The sequence below is a fragment of the Coffea arabica genome, chromosome 6e, assembly GCF_036785885.1.
Source record: "Coffea arabica cultivar ET-39 chromosome 6e, Coffea Arabica ET-39 HiFi, whole genome shotgun sequence".
In the NCBI taxonomy this organism is placed as follows: Eukaryota; Viridiplantae; Streptophyta; class Magnoliopsida; order Gentianales; family Rubiaceae; genus Coffea; species Coffea arabica.
The window spans coordinates 16,525,414-16,549,387 of record NC_092321.1 but is presented as its reverse complement, the minus strand read 5'-3'; the positions used below and the strand labels follow the sequence as shown (position 1 = coordinate 16,549,387).

Here is a 23,974-nt window from a genome sequence, read left to right as displayed (position 1 = left end):
CTAGGAGTGCAAGTTTTTTAGACTGTTATTTATGGTAAGTGTTTAAATACGAGAAGAAAAACTACATAAATGGTAAATTACAAATCCATTTGGCATGACAAAGTCAATATTACGTGCTAAGTGGTGCATGAGTATTGTAAACAAGTGTGTGTATCAAATAAGGAAGCGTGTACCTTACATGGTAGAATGTGATTGGGTATTAATGCAATGGAAAAATCATTAAAAACGTCCCTCACGTTTTGTAAAATGATTTTTTTCGTCCCTTACTTTTAAAATTGTAATTTTACGTCCCTTATAAATTTATATTAGTCAAATTTGGTCCCTACTTAGGTTTTCGACTAGTTTTTTGTCAAAATTCATTATGTGCCTTGCATGTGATCATTTTTTAAGAGCAAAATTATCAAATCAAAATTTACATAATCTGATCTATAGTCCTTTATATTTCACAAAATGAATTGTTTCGTCCCTCACATTACACAAAATAAATTTTTTCATCCCTCATTGATCATGTGTACTAATAATTTTTTTAAAAATCCATGTATATATCTATTTGATTTTACCTGAACAATACGAATAACATATAATATATCTCTATTTGATTTCACTTAAACATACTAATTGTAGTTATACACATACTATTCAATAGATATATATATATATGTGGATTTAAATCTAACAATTATATATTTGATTTCACTATAAGAATCTTTTCAATATTTGTAACCTTTTCTCTTTTGGTAATAATTCATTTATTGAGTTGTGCAATAAGGTCATCTAATTAATTGGTCCTAATTCGAATTCTATAGTCACACTAATAAATTGCAGTTTAAATCTGAAATTTTTACTCGCCACCTTTAAGACTATTAGTTAAATTTCTTACCTTGTGATTGTTTTAAAATTTGAAAATATCAATCACTTACTTCTTTTTGTCATACTTTTCCTTTGTTTATTTTTTCTGTTCAAATTTAATTTGATATAAACCTTCTTTGTTTTCAATTTTCGAATAAAAGGAAATGAACATGAATGAAAAACTAACAATTTTTTTAAACCCTTGTATATATCTATTTAATTTCACCTGAACAGTATGTTCAAGCGAAATTAAATAGAGATATATTATATGTTATTCATATTGTTCAAGTGAAATAAAATAGATATATACATAAGTTTTTTAAAAAAAAAGTTATTCGTACACATGATCAATAAGGAATGAAAATTTTTATTTTGTAAAATGTGAAGAATCAAAAAATTCATTTTGTAAAATATAAGGGATGAAACAATTTATTTTGTGAAATGTGAGGAACAAAAAAATTTATTTTGCAAAATGTGAGAGACTATGGATTAGATTATATAAATTTTGATTTGACAATTTTGCCCTTTAAAAATGATCACGTGCAAGGACCGTGGTGGATTCCGATCGGAAACCTAGATAGGGACCAAATTTAATCAATGTGAATTTTTAAGGGACGTAAAAGTACACTTTTAAAAATGAGAGACGAAAAAAGTCATTTTGCAAAATATGAGAGACATTTTAAACGATTTTTCCTAATGTAATTGATGTTAATTCCATGTACTGTACTTTGATTATTGAGTAACAGTTAGGATTAAATCATGAAAAAAGAAAATTCCTTTCTAAGATTACATATTTCTCACTTTCCCAATGTAATGCAATCCACGTTACAATCTGAAATTAGATCTTTTTTTTTTTTAAGATCTCAGATTTTTTTTTTTTTTTTTAAGTGTAAGTGGGAGTCTTAAACTGAAGACTTCTCACTTACACTCCGCCCAACCAATCCCTCCCCCAAATAAAATATGCCTCCAATTAAATTCATAGATTTGCAGCCTAATGCACATTTAAGGGCATTTTTATCCACAAATCATACTTTTCATACGTTTAATAGAGGTTGCATTTGTCTTTTTCATTTTTTTTCTCCACATATTATATACCATATTGCGCAATGCATACGTATGTCATCTTTGTGCAATGCATCTAAAATGAAGTCTTATGTAAAATTTTAGGTTTAATTTTACTGAGGAAAATTTAAAATTCAAATTCAAAATTTTACATAATTATCATTCATTCAAGTCTGATAGTGTGTATACACTGTCAGGGTAAGAAACTTTAATCCCAAAAATTATTAGTGGAAAACTACATTAGTTTTATGCAAGTTGTAGACAGTGCAACATTTTGACGTAGGATCCAAGTAATTTAGGTTTGGTGTGGTTGGGAATGAATGAATATCCCGTGTACTAGCAATGTCTTTTATGAGATACAACTCCTTTTGTAGCATCATCCTGAAACCGTTTGGGTTCATATAATTAGTTCTCCAATTGTTTTCAGTGTTATATTTTTGATAGGAGGAAAAAGTTATTTGCAAAAGTGTTATAAATCAAGAGATGAGTAATAATTTTAAAACGTTAATAACTAGTCTACTTTCCCTTTATTTGTAATTAATCCACAGTTTTGTCACCTTTTTTCCTATGGATAAAGAACCCAAGTTGTCTAATTGTATGAATAGATTATGTCATCGTGAGTTCCTTGTTGAAATACATATTTTTAGTGTCGGTTGTTCTATTTTGTAGTCTTGCAATACAGGATAAGATGACAATCTTAGAGTTCTAAAAGTAGGTTCACTTTTTTTTTTGGTTGGGGTGGGGGGAAAGAAAGGATTTCTTAACCGTCTCCTTACAACATTATCTGAGTGCTTTTAAGGGAGAAATTGCAGTTTTAGTCCGTAATATTTGGACCATATATCAAAGAGGGTAGTAAAATTATGAAGAAAATGAATCTAGTCCTTAAAATTTTGGTTGGCTTTTAAAAAAGGATTAACGTGTAATGGATTGACAGAATAATGATTTTTTCACACTAACAATTTTGAATGTATGTCATATATGCATGATTTAAATTCATATTCTGTGATATAATCTGAACCTGTTTGTTAAAAAATCTTTACGCTGACAATATATAAAAATGTTATTCTTTAAAAAAATCATTTTCATAAAAAAATGCATCCATAATTTCACATTCATAAAACTCAATAATTATTAAGATACACCTAAAAAAATAACACTAACACACACACACACACACACATTAACATCCCTTTTCTCACCAATAACTCCATCTCCCTCAAACGACCTTCCCTCACCTCTCCAACCCAACACTCCCTTCAACACTATACTGCAGTCGCCTCCCATTCTCCCACTTTCATCAAATTGGAGGAGAGAGAGTACGGGTTGAAGGAGGGAGAGAGAGAGAGAGAGACAAAAACATGTTTAAAGTTTTCTAACCTAAAAACATTTTTAAAATACTTCAAGAAAAAGGATAATTAAATACAGTTAGGACAAAAATTAATCTAATCTTAATGTTTTTAATTTTGACCTAAAACAGATAATAAACAGATTTGGCCAATTATCACTCATGACATAGATATTTGCTAAAATGTCCAACTTTTCATGAACAAATCACTTCCTATCTTTTAACATAAAATTCCTAAATTATGCAATTAACAAACTAAAACGGCAACTGCTTACGAAACCTTGGTCTAGTGACTATAGTTGAAAACTCAAGAATTAAGAGCGTCGAATTCAAATCCTCCTTTTCTTTCTATGCTTCTTAAATCCCACTCATCATTGGTGAAAGAAAAAAAAAAGACCACTAAATTGTGACTCACAACTGCATAGAATTGGGAAATAAGATAATTGGATATTGTTACCAGTAGTTAAATGGCTTCCATCACATTATCACTTTAATCTAAAGTGTCAATGGGTTATGAGTAGGTTTTGAAACCACCCACAGGGCAATTTGATTCTTAACCTTTTTTTGAATTTCAATTATATAACATTTAATTTGTTACACTTTATAATGATTTCAATGTAAAGCTTTATATTCCAACTAGTTTTGACGGACTATTGATTAGTGTAATCCTATTCATTCATGAATTCCTAAATTATGACACTGAATTGAAGCTTCAACATCAGAATATCCACTGAACTGTGGTTCTTTGAAGGTGGTGTAGACTATCCAGTAATAACCTACACCAAGGTTGAGCAGCCGCACCAGAGGCTAATGAATCCATAGCCAAGCATGAGAAAACGAACAATCCACCCATTCCAGAAACACAAGAGCAAGAAATTCAAAGAAAATTGGGAAGAAACTCTTCATTAATGAATTGATGGTGGCCTGTGTGAAAAATTTTCAATTGTACACTCAGACATCCAAAATTAACTTGTTTAATCATCTATACCGATACAAGGGGAAAAGCAAAGTGACAAAAAAGAACTAAAAAAGAAAAAGTTGATGCAGGTTTTTCCCTCTACAAATGCAACATACAAATAAAGCCTAATCTGCAACGACCATCACACCATCTAGGATTTTGGATTGGCAAGGCTCTTGAGGTCTTTTTCCTTGGCATACCACTCTGGTATTATTTTCGAAGCATGGGGAAAGAGGTCCTTGTAGGCATTCTTGATTGTCCCTTCAGCAACTGTAGTAGCAATAGAAATATCTGCAAGATACTATTCCAATCACACACATGTACAATGAAAAAGTAGAGCAGATGTAACCAACTCAATGACAACCCAAAGATCAGACAACAGTACTGTACAATATTTTTCTGGCAACGAGGGAGATTTAATAACCTATTCTGCAACTCCGCCAAGTCAGTATAAATCTTCTTAAACTATTTAAAGTTCCCCACCATGAATGAAATAAAATGGTAAATGCTCAAACCTCGCAAGGGCTTCCTTGAATCTGAGAGCTGCGTTATCATGTAAATTATTGCAGCAGCTATAGATATCGGGCTTCTCCTGCAATAGGAGAAAATAAAAATATGAAAGAATGTTGTTTACCAATCACAACACGATATCAGTCACATGCCATGGAATCTCACTGTTTTTAATAACAGACAGCAATATTAAATGTGTAAATCCATTTTCACAGGCAAAACCAAAATACTTGATTGATCACCCTACAAATCATGTCCAGTACCAGACTACTTGGTACACCATCCAGACGAAACCAAAAACTTCTTGAAGCCACAGATTTGACTCCACAAAACTTCTCCAAGAATTCAATTAAAACTTTTTTGCTGCATCTCAAACTCAAAAGAACCATGTTCTGCAGACAATCACTGCCCATCAATTATTTATGTCAATTTTTACATGCTTCCTTTATTGGCTGTTGAATACCGGCAGCAATTTGCCATTCCTGATTCTCAAAAAACATAGGTTTTTAAGTACAGCTCATCACTGGACTCTTATTGCATGTTAACCACCTATCCTGACATCAGAAAAATGTACTTCTTTTTCTGCTCCTGACTAACTATCTTTCAACTTACAGGACCATCAGAATGCATCATTTTGAGCATCTAATTTTCAAATGATTACTCAACATACAATAGAATAGCATTGCACCTAAAGGATGTCTAAATGTTATAGACCTGCAGGGAACCTACATATGTCATACACATATGCTGTATCCAGCAAGAAAGAAAATGCCCTTGCAAAGCAGGACAAGGAAATTGCCAATACATCAATAATTCACAGAAGCACAAGGATTCACTTCTAGTGGAGATAGTTCAGGCAGGTATAAGAGGACAAGCAAGGAAATTATTAATAAAGCAATAAAAAAATACCTTATATCAAATTCTTCAGACTTCTGAACTGTTTCCTGGACAGCTTTAATCTCTTCATTACTCATACCAAGATTAGAACAAAAACGTCTCTGAAACATATAGAAGCCAAAGAGTTACAGGTCATTAATACTGAACCACAGATTACTGAACTTCTACACTGTAACCTAAAGTTTCAGAAGAACTCACCAGATAGTCTCCTGCATGTATTGTTCCCATCTCCATAGATTCACCCATTTCAACCTTCAATTGCTTAACAATAAACTCTTTTGCTCGGCCAATTTCCTTCTTTGTAGCTCCATTGGCGATAGAGCAAATTTCTAGTTTAAAGCTAGAGGCTCAGAAGAGTTCATACACACAAAACCAGAATAAATCACGTGTATGAATGCATTAGAAGGCACCTTTTACAGTGCGTGCCTTGCCTTCTTGCCTACAAGCAATGTAAATGCAGGCAGCCACTAATGCATCCAAATTTCTTCCCCGGGTACACTTCTGATCCTCCAACCTTTTATATATCTCACTTGCTCGATCCTTCATATCAAAAAATAATAAGCAACACAATATTTAACAAATGACAATAGTAATTGTTTTCCTTATGGAAACACAAACTATAAAAATATTAATTAATTCAGCATCTTATTACTTCAAATACATAGCAGGAGAAGGAAAGAACTTTTCATAACCTTTTTGTTTTAAAAAAGGCACTAGAAAAGTTATATCATCTCACACCTTCCAAAGCCAATCCAGTCAAATTCTTAAAATGCAAAAATGACAATCAGAAATTCCAGCCAAGTTCTAGTGCCCAAATACAAAAAGCATCCAACAAAATCCAAGCACACCCTAAGAAGAACCAGACACTTTTCAAATGGAACTCAACAACACGGGAAAGTCAATTAAACATTAAAACATGTTTCCAAGGATGCGATGCAAAGGATGTACTTGCACAAAGCGTGCTGGCTATCCAAGGGCAAATAGAAACAGCACAAAAATTTTGTGAAACAAAGTTTTTCGTATGAGATGATAGACTACCATATCCTTTCAATTTAGAAGCACCAGAAACATTTTGAGAAAAAGATGCGAGGTAAATCTAGGATCACCATCCTCTAAAATAACATGGTAGGTGCTTCAAAAAAACAACATGATAGGCACATTGAAATATAATTGCACCATAACTAAATACATGAAGTATCATCTCAGAATGAGGCCTTTATAATATGTGCTGACAAAAGGACAAATTAGCATCATTTCGTTGTTTGATCCAGTCAAGTGGCAAAAGCATGTACAGAGTTGGACTTCAGAAGCCTTCCCACCCTCTGGCATAGGAGAGAAATGCCAAACTTATAATTTTCAGCCCAACTGAACAAACACTTTCCATTTACTCAAATGGAACACCAAAAAAAACGAACACGCTTCCTACAACTCCCACCCCCCCCCCCCTCCAAAAAAAAAAAGAAAAGAAAATCTTGCAAAAATGTGGGCCCACACAAAGGGGAAACAAAACTCCGAAAGCTGACAAACATTCAACTAGGAAATGTATGACCTTGCACAAAAGCTTTCAAGTAAACCCAAAAAAAGGAAAAAAAAATACCTTTATTGTTGCTACAAGGCTCAACCTGAAAGAAAAAAAGAGCCTGTGTTAGTATAGCCATATTCATTCCATCAAAGCATCTATATAACAGGAAAAAAAATTTATAACAAGTGGATAAGTTGATTAACCTGGACTCGGCAAAGATATCTTAAATAACTATTCAAGTCAAAAGAGAAGTCCAAAATTGATTTTGTGAAATAAATGCTTGATTTTGACAACCTACTGTCAATCAACATGAGCCAATCAAACGGAAAACTTGACTTATTTTTGAGCAGCAAATGCAAATATTAACATAGTACAGCAGATGTTCAAAGGAACCACTTTTCATTCAGTTAATTGAAAAGCAACAACAAGACAAACTGACAAAACCAATCAAAAGACTCTAACTTTACGCACCAAAACGGACTGCAACAGAATGAATCAAGAATGTTCACATTCACCAAAAATAGCAGATTAAAGCACAAAAGAAACATCACTTCAATAATAGAAAGCAGATAGAATTGTAAACTCGTCTCCCAATGTCCCACCATTACTTTCGGTCAAATAAGCATTACGCAAAACGAATTCCACCCTTTTCAATAGTCATTTCTCCCTCAACATACATACACCTACATATGTAAACAGAAAAACTTTTCAATTCTATGAGCAAAATCAAACAAAATCCTCCAACAAATTTACCTTAAACACGCCAAGTTCATTCCATAAAAGAAAAAAAGGCAATCAGTCCACAACATCTAAGTATCCTACTATTCCTACTATTTTTCAAAGTTTTTAAGCAAAATCAAGCAAAGCCCTCGAAGGGTTTTACCTTAAAACTCCCAAACCTTTAAGAAAATCTTCCAAGAAAAACCCACAACACATTCCTCAAGCAAAAAATCACTAAAAATAGGGGGCCAAAAACAGACCTATCAGCCATATTAGTAATGGCCTTAAAGGCCAAAACAATAGCACGATCAGGGTCACCCCCACGATTCTGCAACCGGGCAAGAGACGAATCCCCATTGGAGCCATTAGGCCCCTTAGAAATCACAGTAGAAAGACCCGAATCACCAAGAAGAGGGTTGACCGGACCTCCAACACGAACCGGGTCATGGTCACCCGATTCATCGGCAAAAGTTCTCCACTCAGAAGTCTCATCGATAGACCTCGACTCCAACACTAACCCACACTCGGAACACACAGTATCCCCCGCAGCGTGGTCGAATACCACCTCCGTATTCCTCTTGCAATCCGTACAAAACGTATCCGCCATCATTACTATACTAATCTTCTACACCAAAAGAAGAAAAAGATCAAGACTCTCTTGATGGGTTTGTGTGGGTTTTTTGTGATCTCTTGTTCTTGATGGATGGTTTTTCCTGCCTTCCTAGGCCTTCTCTCCAACCCAGCAGAAGAATTTGCCTTATTCTACTCTGGGGTTTGGAGAAGGGGGGAAGAAGGAGAGGACGATGAAGAGGGGTCAATGGGGTATATATAGACGAGAGGGCGTGTCTGGTAAAGGGCGGCGTGGGGACAGCTGGCACCAAGGCGGGCGGTCTCCACTTTTACTAATTTCCTTTTCTTCAAGATTTTTTTCTTTGTTTTTTTTTTAAAAAAAATTATTGCATGAGTGAGTATATAAATCTTCTTGAGCCTTTAGTAATTTGCTTTTCTTCAAGAGTATTTATCTTTTTTTTTTTGTTTTTTATCCTGTATGAATTTAAATCTTCTTTCCGAATCACATAGGAAATGTAAAAATTGCGAAAATTTTTTGAAGCGTTTAGAATTAACCTTGCTTTCATAAAATATTAATAATTAGGTCCATTTTAAATTCACAGTATATTGAATGCGGGATTTTTCGTATTGTACATATGAATCATTGATCTCCTATCTTTCTTGGAAGTATTTCCTTTTTTTCCCATTTTTGGAGGAGATAATAGAAAATATATCTAAAATTATGCATTGATATTTACAAAAAAAAAATTATCTTGTGTGCCTTCTTTTTTTATAATAGAAAAAATTTAATTCACTTAAATCTAGTCTTTTGTGACGAGAAGAGCATTTAAACCCCAAAAAGGTATGAAAGTACATGACCTAGTACTCGTGTATCCTTAAATTTTGCTTCAAAGACTCAAAAAGAGTCCAAGTCAACTTGACTTGAAAAAAATAGTGCAGTATATGATTCAATTGTAAATTAAATAGAGATTAGATTTTAATGAAATAAAAATGTAAAAAAAGAAAAAAAGAATAAAGAAATAGAAATGTAAAATTCCACATAGCGCATGGGTTGAAAATTGTGTATATGGATCATACAAGGGGGCGTGGTTCCTTAAACTTTTGGGCCAAGGGGTGGAAAACTAATCAAATTGGGCCAACATGACGAGTTTATTTCTTCAAACAGAGAAGTGTCCAATTATCTGATTACAAACCCAAAAGACCATTGGGATGAATACTTTTGAGGCACTGCTAATATTTTACAAATAGTAGTTTACAAGACTCAGCAATTCAGTGCTAAGCGTATCTAAATAATTACAAGCCAAGAAGTCAATTAAATGGTTTTAGGCTTTTAGCAATGATGATGCTAGTAATAATATGACACTTGTTACTTGAACTGAGCAAACCTGATTTTCAAAGATTCAATGAACCCATATTGTGTCACACCACTTGATGAGATGGTACAGTACGATTCAGACTACCGAGTCTTTAAAAACCAAGTCCACCCAAGCGTGAGGCCTATTTTGTTTAAAATGCAGTCTCTTTGCAAGAATTTTGTAGAGAAGCCATATCTAGAAGTTGAAAATTGATCGAGTGTGTTTGGATAGGAGATTATTTGAAATAATTTGTTTGAAAAAGCACTGTAACACTTTTTTTTTATGTAATGTATGTGAAAGTCAAAGGTTGTTGGAAAGATTAAAAAGTGATTAAAAATATGTTTACTATACAATCAAATAAATCTTTACAAATACTGGACTATCTATACACACTCAATGTTTGCAGTTGAGTTAAAAGAGACAGAAACGGTTCCATGCAATGTGTATTTCAGGTCAAGTTTTAGATTTATTTATGTTTTAATCTAAACATAGATAAGAAAAAAAAAAGTAATCAAAGAGAAGCATAACATGATTCTTAGCTTAATAAACCTAAAATCAGTTTTCTTTGTCATGCTAAAAAGAGCATACCTATAAGCTTTTAAATCTCTAGGGAGTAATATCCATACCTCAATCACTTTCTTTACAATTGTACAATAAGAAGAAAAAAAATTCTACCCCAAGAAATAGTTAAAAAGCACCAAGTTAATTTGACTTAGGAAATACTCCCTCCGTTCTTTATTAGATGGCCTGAATAACTAATTCTCTTAGATTAAGAAAGTTGGTTATTTTCTAAAAGTCAACAAAAGTTTTACTTTACTTCTCAAAATTACCCTTTATCTCTCTTCAACTATACCTAATTAATACTACCTGTCATTTAATTATTTAGAGTTCCAATTCAAGAAAGTTGAAAGGGTAAGCAAGGGTAAATTTGGAAAAAAGTTCATAAATGCTTTCTTGATATCATAAAATGACAGATAAAAAGTAACAATGGATTAGGACATCTAATAAGGAACGGAGGGAGTAGCATATAATTCATTAGTTACTTATGAGGCTAAGCAAAACTGGAGTGTTAATGATGGATGGAATCTGGTGAAATCTACGCCTACTTATATGCGAGGAGAAGTGTGGAATTACCATCAAGTTTGGACTAAACACGGTTTGTCTGGATCATATACAACTTTTGGGAGTGGACAAACCTGTGGGATATTCGTCGTTGCATTCGTAAAATTGGGAGTTTCCCATTGAAAAGAAAAATTATAGCGGAGTGCAAATATGGGACCAAAGAGTTGACGATCATTCTTGGGAATGTAATGTCATGTCTTCAACAGTAGACAAACTTTGTACATACACGTTATACATTTGAAAAGAAAAAGCATCAACGTGCGAATTGTAGTTTGTAGATTTGGACAAAATAATTTCTGTTGTTTTTGCAACTGGTGCCAAAAATTTGTCAAAACTCTACGTCAAAAATTTTGGGAGCAATCTGCCAAAATCCAAAATTTTGTCAGATTGCTCCAATAATTTCTGTTGTCAAAAATTTGACAACAGAAATTATTTTGTCAGATTTGGACAAACTACGTCAAAGATTTGACAAATTTTTTGGCAGATTGCTGCAATAATTTCTGTTGTCAAAAATTTGTCAAAGATTTGGGAGCAATCTGCCAAAATTTTGTCAAAAAACGAAGCCGTAATTAAAGGGCCTCAGCATGGCTAGTCGATAGGACTGACTATATGCATAAATGTCCAAAACTCTACGCTACTAAGGGCGTCTTTTTGGAGAACATACAAAAAATAGAAGAGCTCAACTCGATAGACTTAGAGTGCTAATCCATCCGCAACGATGTTCTGTTCCACATAGGGGTGCAAACGAGCCGAACTCGAGTCGAGTTTTGGCTAATCGAGCCGAGCTCGAGTTAATTTTGTGAAGCTCGAACTCGAGCTCGAGCTCGACGAGCTCAAAATATCAAGCTCAAGCTCGAGCTCGAGCTTAAAAAATAAAAAAAATAATAATTATTATTTTATTTTTAAAAAATAAAAAATAACTTTTTTAAAAAAAATGAATAAAACAATAATTTTTTTAACAAATAATAAAATATTAGGGATATATATGTAATTTTACTATTAAAATAAAAAATAAAAATATATATATATGTATATATATAATTGAGCTCGCGAGCGGGAGCTTAATGTTTTTGAGCTCGAGATCGACTTAATTAGCTCGAGATCGACTTAATTAGCTCGAGCTCGACTCGAGCTCATATTCGAGCCGCTCGCGATCGGCTCCCGAGCGGCTCGATTCGCGAAACACCCCTAGTTCCACATCCTGTGCCACTTTCTGTCACACTTTTTATTATATTGCTATTTTTTCAACATAAACATCATGTTTTATTTCTTTTTTGTTTTCTTAAGATCCAATAACTATTAATTCAGTAATACACAAAATTTAACAAACTCAAAAAATCAAAATGCATAAAAAATGAGATTTTTTATAAATTTTCTGCTGTATTTTTTAATTTTCTATTATATTTTACTTTTTTGAAGCTGTTGGAGAAATAGCAATATAATAAAAAGTGTGAAAGAGAGTGGCACAGGATGTGGGACAAAAGATCCGTTGTGCAATCCAACTCTACGACTCAAATCTTGACAAGTTCAAACTTAACTCAAAAAAATAGACTTAGGGGCTTTCAGATTTTTGGCCTTTTGAGTTTGAGTTTAAGTTAGAAGACTCAATCCTAAGAGTTCGAATTTATATTGAGTCCAGCCCAAACTCATAATCAAGTATTTAATTATATATAATATATTAATATTTATAAATTATTACAAATATATATATATATTAATTTTTAATATTTTAATGTTATAATATGTACAATTATATATTATATATATCATTTAATATATAATTAGTATATATACATATGTATATGTATATGTATACTATATATATATAATTATATATATTAACAGGTCAAGTATTAATCGAATTTGAGTCTAATAAAACTCAAATTCGAGTTACATTTAATTTGGATTTATTATTGAGATTCAAACTCTACTTTGCTTGGCTAGTCTTATTAGTTATTACACGCAAGACTCATCAATCTTTTTTTGGAATGAACGAGGCCGGGTTTAGGCTAACTCAAACTCATTGACAAATGACAACCCTCCCTGCATTGTTTGGATTGTTGGTTTCAGCAAAAAAAAATTTCATTTTTCGTGAATATATTTTTCAATCACCTTATATTTCACATACATCAAATCGTTGCAGTATATTTTTCTATAAACACTCTTAAAAATAGGAATCCAAACAGTAACTTTCTCCATGGCGTTATTAAGCCAACACCGTCGCTTTTTTGAAGGACACTTTTTGAATGGTTTATTCGCTTTTCTTGCCATCCAGAAAAGAAGTAGAAGTAGGGTTGCGAATCATAGGCTTTAGACATACTTTTTGCAGGTCTTCAATTCTCTGAGTCCCACCAAACGCCCAAATTTGATTAAACTCAGAGAATTTCTAGAAAGCGACTTTCTAGTTACTTTTTCCAGGTAATTTCTTTCTTTCTTGCTTCATGTTTGCAATTGTTTGTGGAGCGTGAAATGCAGTATCGAAGTTGGACTGACTTGAGGAGAATTTTTTTTTTTGGTATTTTGTTTCGGTAAAAACACATAAATTGTTGACGGATTAATTAGGGACATTATTTAGCACTTCTCATTTTCGAAACAAGTACAATTCCTAATTTTGGAAATCGACTAAATAAAGAAAACCCAAAATTAGTAACATTTATCAAGTGTGATGCGTCCATTATTTTGAAAAAGCGTGAAATTTAAGCTATTTTTTTAGTTTTTGGATAATTTCAGAAACCTCAATTTCAGAAACCTCCGTTGAGGTTTTTGATAATTTTACTGAACTCCCTTGAGATTTTCAATATTACACTTACATCTTTTGATGATAGACAATGACTATAATAACCTTCATAATTTTTTAAAGACAAGCCATTGATAAAAAAGGGAAAAGATAACAGAAAAAAGGAAAACAATTCTTGTTGACCAGGCCAGATATTGTGGTCAAACTATTTCAATCATAACCATTAAATTGTAACCTTTTATCACTTGAATATGCTAATAAAGGTGGATGTCTCCTTCCTTCTACCACTCAAATATACTATTGCTAGTGATGATGATGGAAGCAATCATCACTGTTAACAACCCAATTGTTCATATTATTGAGCAAAAAAAAGTTACTGGATTATGGAAAAGTATAATTTGATAGACTGTATTAAAATTATTACCCCAAACTTGCACTTTTGTTGATGTTTTGCCTTTTAAAATTTTTTTATGATTATTCATACTAAAGAAATTTAGATGACAGCAATTTTGGGCATTCATATACTTTTTTAGTCTTACATCGTCAAGGTGAAACCCAAACCTATGTTTTAGGGGAGGTATGCATAATTTTCAAAACGTGAGGGAAGCTGTCTAATATTACTAGAAACCTCAAGGGCGGTTTCTGAAATTATCCCTTTAGTTTTTGGTAAAAATTTTCTGGTATAGTAGCTCAAGGGAGGTTTCCACTTTTAGAACCGAACGTGTAAAGGGGAACTATCAAAATCCATACTCCCAATAAGGATTTCGATTCCAGAATGCGAACCAAACGCCTCCAAATAATTGTGCATGAAGAGGAGCGGAGAAAACAGGTTTTGATGGCTGTGGGAGAATGAAATGGCTTTTGTGTGTAATCCTTCCAATACCCGTCAGTTGGTTTTTGTTATCCTCACTTAGAAGCAAAGAGTGTAAAGGTAGTATTTTAAGTTTAGACTTTAGAGTCACTCTTCAAGGAAAATGACTTTTTTTTTTTTTTTGGTCTAAACAAAAAGTCTTAAATTTAGAATTTTTTACTTATAATTCCTCCACCGTACCCCTTAACCCAACCCTCCCCTAAAACGACTTTGAACTGTATTCTCCTCATTTTTGTTGGTACCGAAGCATGCATGGCTGCTAAACGCAATCCTTAAATTACATTTTGAAATAGCAAAAGAAATATGCATTTATTCTGAGAAGACAAATGAAAATCTATAACATTTCTTAAGCATATCAAGAACCATTGTATCTAAAAGAGGAGCCAGGGAGGGGGGGGGGGGGAAGGAACCACTATATTGGTAAATACCCAGAAGAAGGGGCCAAAAAAAGAAAAATACACCCCAACTGTGGTACGAAATTCGTAATCAGTTCATTTCTCAAAACAAGCAAGACAAGGAGGACTCAATTGAAACATGCCAGATTGACATATTCCGCCAAACTCTTATTTGCATTCAAGTTTGTTCAATTAATCCAAAAGTTAATAGAATATAAATGTCTGACACATATTAACAAATGAAACATCCTATTAACTTTGATGGGATGGGACTATTCAGCGAATGAAGAAAGAAATTACTAGCACAAGTAGCAAGTACATCGGCAAAAGAAAGCAAGCATGCATGCAACAAAAATAATTATGACACAAAAATAGCAAGTAAAATAAGTTAGTCCACCAAAAATAATTTAACAGTTTTTTCTTTAAAAGATACACTTGTTTGAAGGGTTTATGAATACTCAGTATCCATAATCCTCTGGTAATAATTTTCTGAAAATCAACCAGGAGAAAAGATATTCATAGGCCAAATTCTTATCACTTCATATCATGTCTGCGACATCTGCCCTTGTGTGTCCATCACCATCCGGCGTCATGTACTTGTGGAGATCTTTCCCACATGACGTCTTTGTTGATAATGCTCATGCAATTTGATTATAGAATATTTGGAGATCTATTCCAATTCCACGAAGAAGAAAACCCTTTTTGCAGTCTTAAGTTACATTTTAGTATACCATGATTGAGTATACGCCATTGACCAAGGGGGATTACATGAGAATGATAATGACATAATAAGCACATCTATAGCTGCAGAATGTTTGACTTGCTTTGAATATGAAAATCATTTCGTATATAAAAATTTCTCAAGAAATAAAGAAAGAACAGTATCAAATTTCTTACTCGTGGGAGCAGAACATTTGTACTCTTCTCAATCATGTGCCAAGGGATTAGAACCTAAACTTATCGTTGGGGTGGGATGAGTTGGATAGTGCTAAAGGAGGAAGTGTAAGTGAAAGATTTCAGATTCGAAACCTTCCATTAGTTTTGGTCAACTTTCATCTGACATTAGCGTGTGATTATAGGATAGTCACTACTATGATATGGGTTATTTTACATTTATATTGTGCTCCTTTATTATTTTTCTTCATAGTTGCACTTATCTCATGTATATATGAAAATATAATATATTTGTTTGTGGCTGTAAGTTTGACTTTTAAACAATTTTGTGGGCACAAATTGCAGGCTGTATCTTTTATTTTTAAAACTTCTGAGTATTACATTGGCATCCTTAAAGTACCTCTCCTGTCTAAGGTAGCTTTAGACTCTTAGGATGTTGAATTGAAACATCAATTATTCCATGTTGATTTGTCAAAAAACAACCAAGTTTTGATAGAAAAGTAAAGATTCCAATATTCGAACAGATTACTTAATGTTGTTATTCTCAATTACTAGATAATTACATAAATTCTTCGCCAAATGGCAACCAAGTCTTATATTTTGCTTTTACCAACTGGTAAAAATAAATGAATTGGCTAATTATAACCATTGGATTAATGGTTAGTTAGATGAACATAACATGTAGATGTTTATACTGAAAAAGAATATAATTTTTATATTAAGAGTGGTGGTTCTAGTGGATTCAGATTCTCTACAATTACAGTGGTGATTTGAAATTCGATAGGAGAAATTAAATGCAGGATCCAAATTTCAGCGTGTAATAAAATTTGTAATGTTTTTGCATATTATTGCCATTATTTATATTATTATTTACATATTATCATGCAATTGAAACTGATAGTGATAATTGTAGATGACCTGAATCCGAGGTTCTGAGGGATTTTCATGAGATCAATAGTATATAACTTTGCGTTGGTTAAGAGTCATGACACTAAATTGAAATCTACTACCTTAGCCACATTGCAAAACCCAAAAAAAAAAAAAAAATCCAGATTAAGGGCGTGTTTGATAAAACTAAAATCAAAATATAAAATTTGAATATATTAAATTGTTGAATTGTTAAGTACTAAAAATGATGCATTTGAGTGTATATCACATTAAGTGATAAGTGAATAACTTTTCACTTATTTTTTAGAGCAAGTTTTGCCTTGAAAATTCAGTGTCAGTTAATTAATTCAAATGTTCTATCTTTAATTATCAAACGCGTTTCAATATATTATAATCTGAATCCATTAAATATTGAATTGAATTATCAAACAGAATCTAAATAAGTGCTACTCTTCGAATGGAATTTCTTCATGAAATACAATATTGATTTTGGCATATTCCTAAGCCTAAATCAGATAATAAAGACATGGATTTGAACCTTGCTACTCGTCTAAATCAGATATCAATATCATTGCCTAGAGAGAAGTACGGGTGGCAACATATTAGTCATAAACTCATAATACTAATTTTCACTAAGCCCACATCATTACGCTCGTCCGATAAGTGTCACTTTTCTGTGGTTTGAAGCGTACACGGAATATGATGCCGCCAAAGTTGGCTTTCCTGTATCTGACTCGGCGCTGATAGGTTTATCTTTTGCCAATTCTTTTTCTTTTTCTATTTTCATTAATTTGTGGGTCTAAATAGCACAAATTTTTCCAAGTCCTTCCTATCCCCAAGAATTGAATCTTGACGGCGAAAAAGACTCTAACAGCCATCCATTGGCTGGATTAATTGACAGTATATATTGAAAGCTTGAAAGCTCTGTCCTATCAATCTTCTTAAAAATTTGGAACTGAGGCTTATTTCAGTATATATTGGCTAGAATTTTTAAAAATGAAATTTGATTTGGTATTTAAGGGTGAATTTTAGATCTATTTTTTCTATTTAATCCAAACATAGAGATGAAAGTAGTAATCAAAGACAATCGTAAAATGATTCTTAACTTAAAAACCTAAAATCAGCTTTCATTTCATGCTGCCAAAAAGCACCCCCATAAACTTGTAAACTTCTAGAGAATATTACTTATAACACAATCCTTCCTTTACAATTGTAAAAGACTGAAAATAAAAGTTCTACCACTAATTGAAGAGGAGTAGTTAAAAAGAAATGGCGACGGCATCCTTGAAGTTCGTCAGCAGCATGGAATAGATTCACTAATGCTACTTTTTAAGAGTCACTTTTTCACTTCATACTTCAGATTATTGTAATCTTTTATTCTTCGAGATTCTCATCTCTAGGATTATACTTTACACTAGTTCTAAGCTCCCACTTATACTCAAACCCCAAAAAAAAAAATAAAGGAAATGCTATAATTTAGACTTTGGATGAAATCTTATATCAATTGCAGGTCAAAGTCCCAAACATTAAAACTTCAAGCATTTTTAGATTTTCTCAGTATATTTCCTATTTATTTATTTACATCTTAATTCTAAGAAAGCCAATAACAAAATAATTATTTCATTTTATGTGTTTGGTCTAAGGGGAATTTACAAATTTTATTAGGAGGAGGAAGGGAAAAAAAAAAGAGGGTTTAAGAGTCAATATCTCAAGATCACCTTATTAATTAATGTTACTACTATCTTAATTATGAACTTTTGTCCTCTTTGTCCATTAAAAGAATTAAAAATGTCTTCTTCTAGTGGCTTGAAATATTCTAAATCTTTAAGGTTAAAAAGGAAATTAGAACATATTTATTTGAATACCATATCATTTTTTATGTGTTGTTATTGTAATATCGACATTATAATAATATCAATCAATGGTTATTTATTCACTGACCAAATCAACCTGACCAAATCAAACAAATAAGGGCTTCAAAGGTTAAACATTAGTTGATACTAGTGTGTGTCTATAGCTTTTAAGAAAAAGCTATAGCAAAATGTTATTGAATATTAATTAAAGTTTAAGGCTTTAAGCTCGTTTAGGTGTTGAAGTAACAAGAAGCCACGCGACTCGCTTGGCTCTGATTCGCGTGGCGCGTGGCTGTAATGTACAAATCGCAATGCTAAAGGTTGCTTACATGGATTTTTTTTAAGGGGTAAATTGCAACCAGTTCCCATTTGGTTTTCTAAATTATGATTACCTCCCCTACAGGTTTTCTCGACTTGTTTACATTTTTCCCACCATATGGTCCTTTGAATATACACCTTTCTGCTGATGAGAATAATTTTGGAATTCAAAACATATTCTTCTTTATTTTGCTGGAATGAAACTTGAAGAAATGATTGTCCCATGGGGAGAGGGTAAAAGGTTTTGAAGGTTCAAAATGTTTTCCTTAAAAAAATACTAAGTGATATTATTGTCCTATTTGTAATTTTGTATAGACATAAATGGAGCCGTTTAAAAGCAAATCCTTATTTCAAAACTACTTGATCCTAGTTCAGTTTTTGATTGTTTAGTCACATATATTTGTCTCTTTCACTCATTATATTTCCAAAACCATAATATATTTACCAAGTACAATGAACTAATTGTTAAGCAAGTAATTTGATGAGGTATGTGTTCCGATTATCTAGCCCTAAACTAAATATATATGCTAACAAACAACTTGATCGTTAATTAATTAAAGGGAAGAAAAGAAATGTGCTTTCTTTTACATTTTCTCTTTTGTATCAATCGCCTCTTTAATTAGTATGTGTGCATGTCAAATTCATCCGGATTTATTCGATTGGAGATGACCTCGAGATTAAAAATATAAGACTTAAAAATAAGGGCTTAAGCGAAATACCATAATTGATTTTTGGAAATTGGCACTCCATTTTAAAATCTAATTCAAATTCCTAGACTTGAAAAGAGTTTTGGTAAGGTGTGCTTCTTATTAATAGAAGTTTGTTTGGGCTTTTTTTTCCCAAGAGTATACATTTCATTGCTAGCCAAAAGTGAAACACAAGCAATCAATATCAATGCATACTATAATTGGACAAATAGATTAACATTGATTACTTAGCATAGTAGTGTGTCCCTTGAACTAGATTAACTTAACTGGTTTTCAGTGTGTTTGTGGTCAATGCTTCTACTTATTCCTAATTCAATTCAAGACACCAACATATGCCTGCATGCATCCGTTTTTGATAACGAATGAATTTGACTCCAAAGTTAATCCTTGAATCATTGCCATATGCATTGGAACTCTTTATTTATTTTGCATTGAATACTGTTGCCTGAAATTCTGTTGGGGATTGGGGGATGAACCTCTTTTAACATCTAGGAGACTTTGGAAAGACACTGAAAATTCATTGTACAAACTCTTGGATTGCACAATTGTTAGTTCATTGAAATTCTTGAAGAAAAAGTTTCCAAAATATTTTAGATTGAACTAAGAATTTTTTTTTCCCTTTAAAACTGAATTTTATTGTGTACATGTTTTCTCACCCATTCTTTGGCCTTTATCTGAAAAAAGAACAAAATAATTAAAATGAAAAACCCGTTCATAGTTTGGGCTATTGGCCACCACCATAGTCTTTAAGGCTTGGTGGCCTTGCCTCCCACTACTTGCTATTATATGTGGTTGTCACTTTAAGTGGTTTAAATTCATACGGATGCATAGTGCATTCGTCTGATCCAATAGTGGTTCAATCCTGTCGATTTTTTCATAGCACAGTTGGGTCCTCCCCTTTAGTATAGGCTAGAGTGGGAGTAATATTGGCCTAAAAAACAAACCAGTTGATAGTTCCCCCCCCGACCCCAAATCAAAAGAAACCGCGCCAGCCCTGCCGCCCAGCCAAGCCAGCCAAGGTACTCGGTATTGTCCAAATTCATTTTTGCCAAGAAAAAACACGCCTTTGACTGTAGATTAGTTAATACTCCAAACTGGTTAATTCATTAATCGCCTTCTTTAGCCTCCTTTTTCCCCTTTCAGGCAATTAATCCATTCCTCTGTTCCTCTCCCTCCCTCTCTTTTTTCAAGAATATATACTTTGCCTCCCATTGCCAACTTTTCCTCGACCGAACCAACAAAACCCCCAAATTCTCCTCTATTCTCTGTCAATTTTGTTATATGCACATAAAACCCACTAATATTTATTCATTTCTTGAGATTTTGATTAGTTTTCTTGCGAGAATTGAAGAGAAAAAATGGTGAAAAACCAGAGGTATCATCAGTTGAGAAAAGGTGAAGTTGTGCATGTACTTGTTGGAGATCATGATCAACAAAACTCGAACGATCTTCTTGGTTTAGTCTGTGGTCAGATTCAGAACAAGAGGACAAGATCAAAACCTTTGTACTTTATTTGTCTTTCTTTTCTTTCTTGTTGCTTAATCTTGGCACCCCAGCTGCTCACCTGTTGTCCTTCCTCGACTTTTTCTCTCCTATGTAAGTAGCTTCGCTTTCTCTGTTTTTGCATTTCTGTTACGTTCTTACCTTCTGTTCTTTTAGTTGAATTAATTGGATTCTGAAATGAACTATTTTGCAGATTCATTGGGTTTCGAAGAAGATCAAAGACCTTCTCCTGAAGCGGATGCAAATGCTCCCATTTGTTCAGCTGTTCCCAATGGTTTGTTTACTGCCCATATCCCTGTTTCTCTGCTTTTGTTTTTCATTCTTTTTTCCTTTCCTTGTGTTCCCAAGAAACTTTAGTATTTGGAGTTTAAAACAGAGTGATGTTTTGCTTCTACACAAAAAAAAAAAAACCAATTTTCTTTCAGGAGATGTTCCTTCTGTTATATGCTAAAAACATGATCCTATTATTTTCGCTCTGCTATCATGTTTAATTGGTTGAATTAGGGAGTATAACTTTCAGGTTTGATCAGAACCTGTAGGAGTTGATTTTGGGTCTTTCTTTGATAAGTTTTCTTTTTAAGAAGAATTAATTAATGGTGAGAGAGAATTGTAATCCCCTGCTTTTCAATACCTGCTATATTTAAAGGAGGATTTCAAGATTCTGAATGTGCCCTGGCCACATGCAGGTACTATATGCTGTGATAGAAGCGGCATTCGGTCTGATATATGCATGATGAAAGGGGATTTGAGAACAGATTCTGCTTCCTCATCAATTTTCCTCTACACAAACAATGGCTTCAATAATTATGTATCACCGCTATCAGATGATGGTAATGGTAACGAGATACTGCAACATGAAAAGATCAAGCCGTATACTCGAAAATGGGAAACAAGTGTGATGAACAATGTTGCAGAACTAGACCTCATTGTCAAGAAGGGTAATTCAAGCACAACTCAAAAGAAATGTGATGTTAGGCATGATGTCCCTGCAGTTTTCTTCTCAACTGGGGGCTATACTGGGAATGTTTATCATGATATAAATGATGGGATTTTGCCTTTGTACATCACTTCTCAGCATTTCAAAAAGAAGGTTCAGTTTGTCATTCTTGACTATCATGATTGGTGGCTAACCAAGTATGGTGATGTGGTTTCGCGGCTCTCAGACTATCCAGTGATTATTTTTAGTGAAGAAAAAAGAACTCATTGCTTTCCTGAAGCAATAGTTGGGTTGAGAATCCACGATGAGCTCGCAATTGATCCTTCAGCGATGGAAGGAAACAAAACAATTGTTGATTTTCATAGTCTTCTAGACCGAGCTTATTGGCCAAGAATCAGAGGACTGATTCAGGCTGAAGAACGCGAAGCTCAGTTGAAGATGGACAAACTTGCTTTGACACCTTCAGGAAAACAAGACTTGAAGAAGCCAAAACTGGCCATCATATCCAGAAAAGGGTCAAGAGAAATAAAAAATGAGAATCTGCTGGTGAAAATGGCAGAACAAATTGGTTTCTCAGTGATGGTTTTGAGGCCTGATCGAACAACAGAACTCGCGAAATTGTATAGAGTTCTGAATTCAAGTGATGTCATGGTTGGAGTTCATGGTGCAGCCATGACTTATTTTCTGTTCATGAGGCCTGGTTCTGTTTTCATACAGGTCATTCCTCTGGGAACAGATTGGGCAGCAGAATCTTACTATGGAGAACCGGCCAAAAAACTTGGTCTGAGGTACGTTGGATACAAAATCCTCCCAAGAGAAAGCTCGTTATATGACAAGTATGACAAAAATGATGTTGTTCTAACTGATCCAGACAAAGCTACAAATATGCGTTGGGACCTAACCAAGAAAATCTATCTTGATCACCAAAATATCAAGCTGAACCTGCCCAGATTTCGACAACGCTTGGATCGAGCGTATCACTGCTCCATGGGTAAAAAGAATAATGAGAATTTTCATCTTGATTCTCAGTAAGATCCTAAGACATTCTTGGCCATTCTTTGTCAACTCTGTAAATGAGTCAAAACCGAAAACAGGGATTGTACCATTGGAGATAAATCATTCTTTTCTGTTACATTAAGTAGCAAAATAACGACCATTCTTGCTGTACATTCTCCATGCTTTGTGAAGAGCTTCAAACCTTCAGTATCAAGAGCAATGAATTTTTATTTTTTTTAGTATAAGTAAGAGGTTTCAAAGCCGAAACTTGTCATTTACACTCCATTCTCCTTCCTAAACGAGATTATGTATGCAAGTAAGAGGTAGAGATTTTGAATTTAAAACCTCCCACATACATAAAATAAAAGTAAGAAAATGACACTACGCATTTATATGTGTTTATTTTGCTAGGAGCCTTAAAATGATTTCTAAACTTCTTTTCCGTGGCGTCTTGTATTTTGATTTTGTCAAGATGCCAAATAAGCTCTGAATCCGCTATCACGACTATTATAATACAGCTATATAATGCAAGAAATACAGCTATATAATATCCAGATTCTTTTGGTCCCAAGTGTTTTTCTGGTTGGCAATATACAAATTCTGGTCAAATTATTCATCTGATGAAGAGCTATGTCGAAGGAAATATCGCCAGGAAGTTTGAGTATCATACAACCTGGAGATTATAGTAGTCATTTTCGTTATGTGTTCTCTCTTTTTTCTTCTTTTAGTATCTTGTGAGTCTTTGTCTGGAGTCTTTGTTTTGAGTTACTTCGAAACTCCGGACAAATATCAAGTGGGCCATTCCCATTTTTTTAAAAATTCTTTTTAGATTAAATTTTTGGTCAAAACTATCGCATTTTTTAAAATTTCATTTTAGTCCTTTTTTAACTTATTTTTTAAGATAAAAAACGCATTTTTTGTAAATCACATTTTTAACGTGAAAAATGTGGCGCGATGGTAATATA

The 23,974-nt window shown here is 33.3% G+C and overlaps 2 protein-coding genes across 2 annotated transcripts; one reads left to right on the top strand and one right to left on the bottom strand.

Annotated features, from left to right (window-relative positions):
* Positions 1–4,132: 4,132 nt before the first annotated feature.
* On the bottom strand, positions 4,133–8,656 carry LOC113697113 (transcription initiation factor IIB-2). The gene is made up of 7 exons (XM_027216581.1): positions 8,124–8,656; positions 7,219–7,243; positions 6,032–6,161; positions 5,820–5,950; positions 5,634–5,722; positions 4,730–4,806; positions 4,133–4,505 (listed from the first exon to the last, which is right to left on the bottom strand). Exons 1-7 carry the CDS (start codon positions 8,471–8,473, stop codon positions 4,366–4,368), a joined length of 942 nt encoding a protein of 313 aa, XP_027072382.1. The 5' UTR covers positions 8,474–8,656; the 3' UTR covers positions 4,133–4,365.
* A 12,049-nt stretch (positions 8,657–20,705) lies between these two features.
* LOC113695557 (xylan glycosyltransferase MUCI21) lies at positions 20,706–23,223 on the top strand. Its single transcript, XM_027214687.2, has 3 exons — positions 20,706–21,169; positions 21,270–21,350; positions 21,763–23,223. The coding sequence occupies exons 1-3, from the start codon at positions 20,932–20,934 to the stop codon at positions 23,043–23,045; spliced, it is 1,602 nt and encodes a 533-aa protein (XP_027070488.1). The 5' UTR covers positions 20,706–20,931; the 3' UTR covers positions 23,046–23,223.
* Positions 23,224–23,974: the final 751 nt, after the last annotated feature.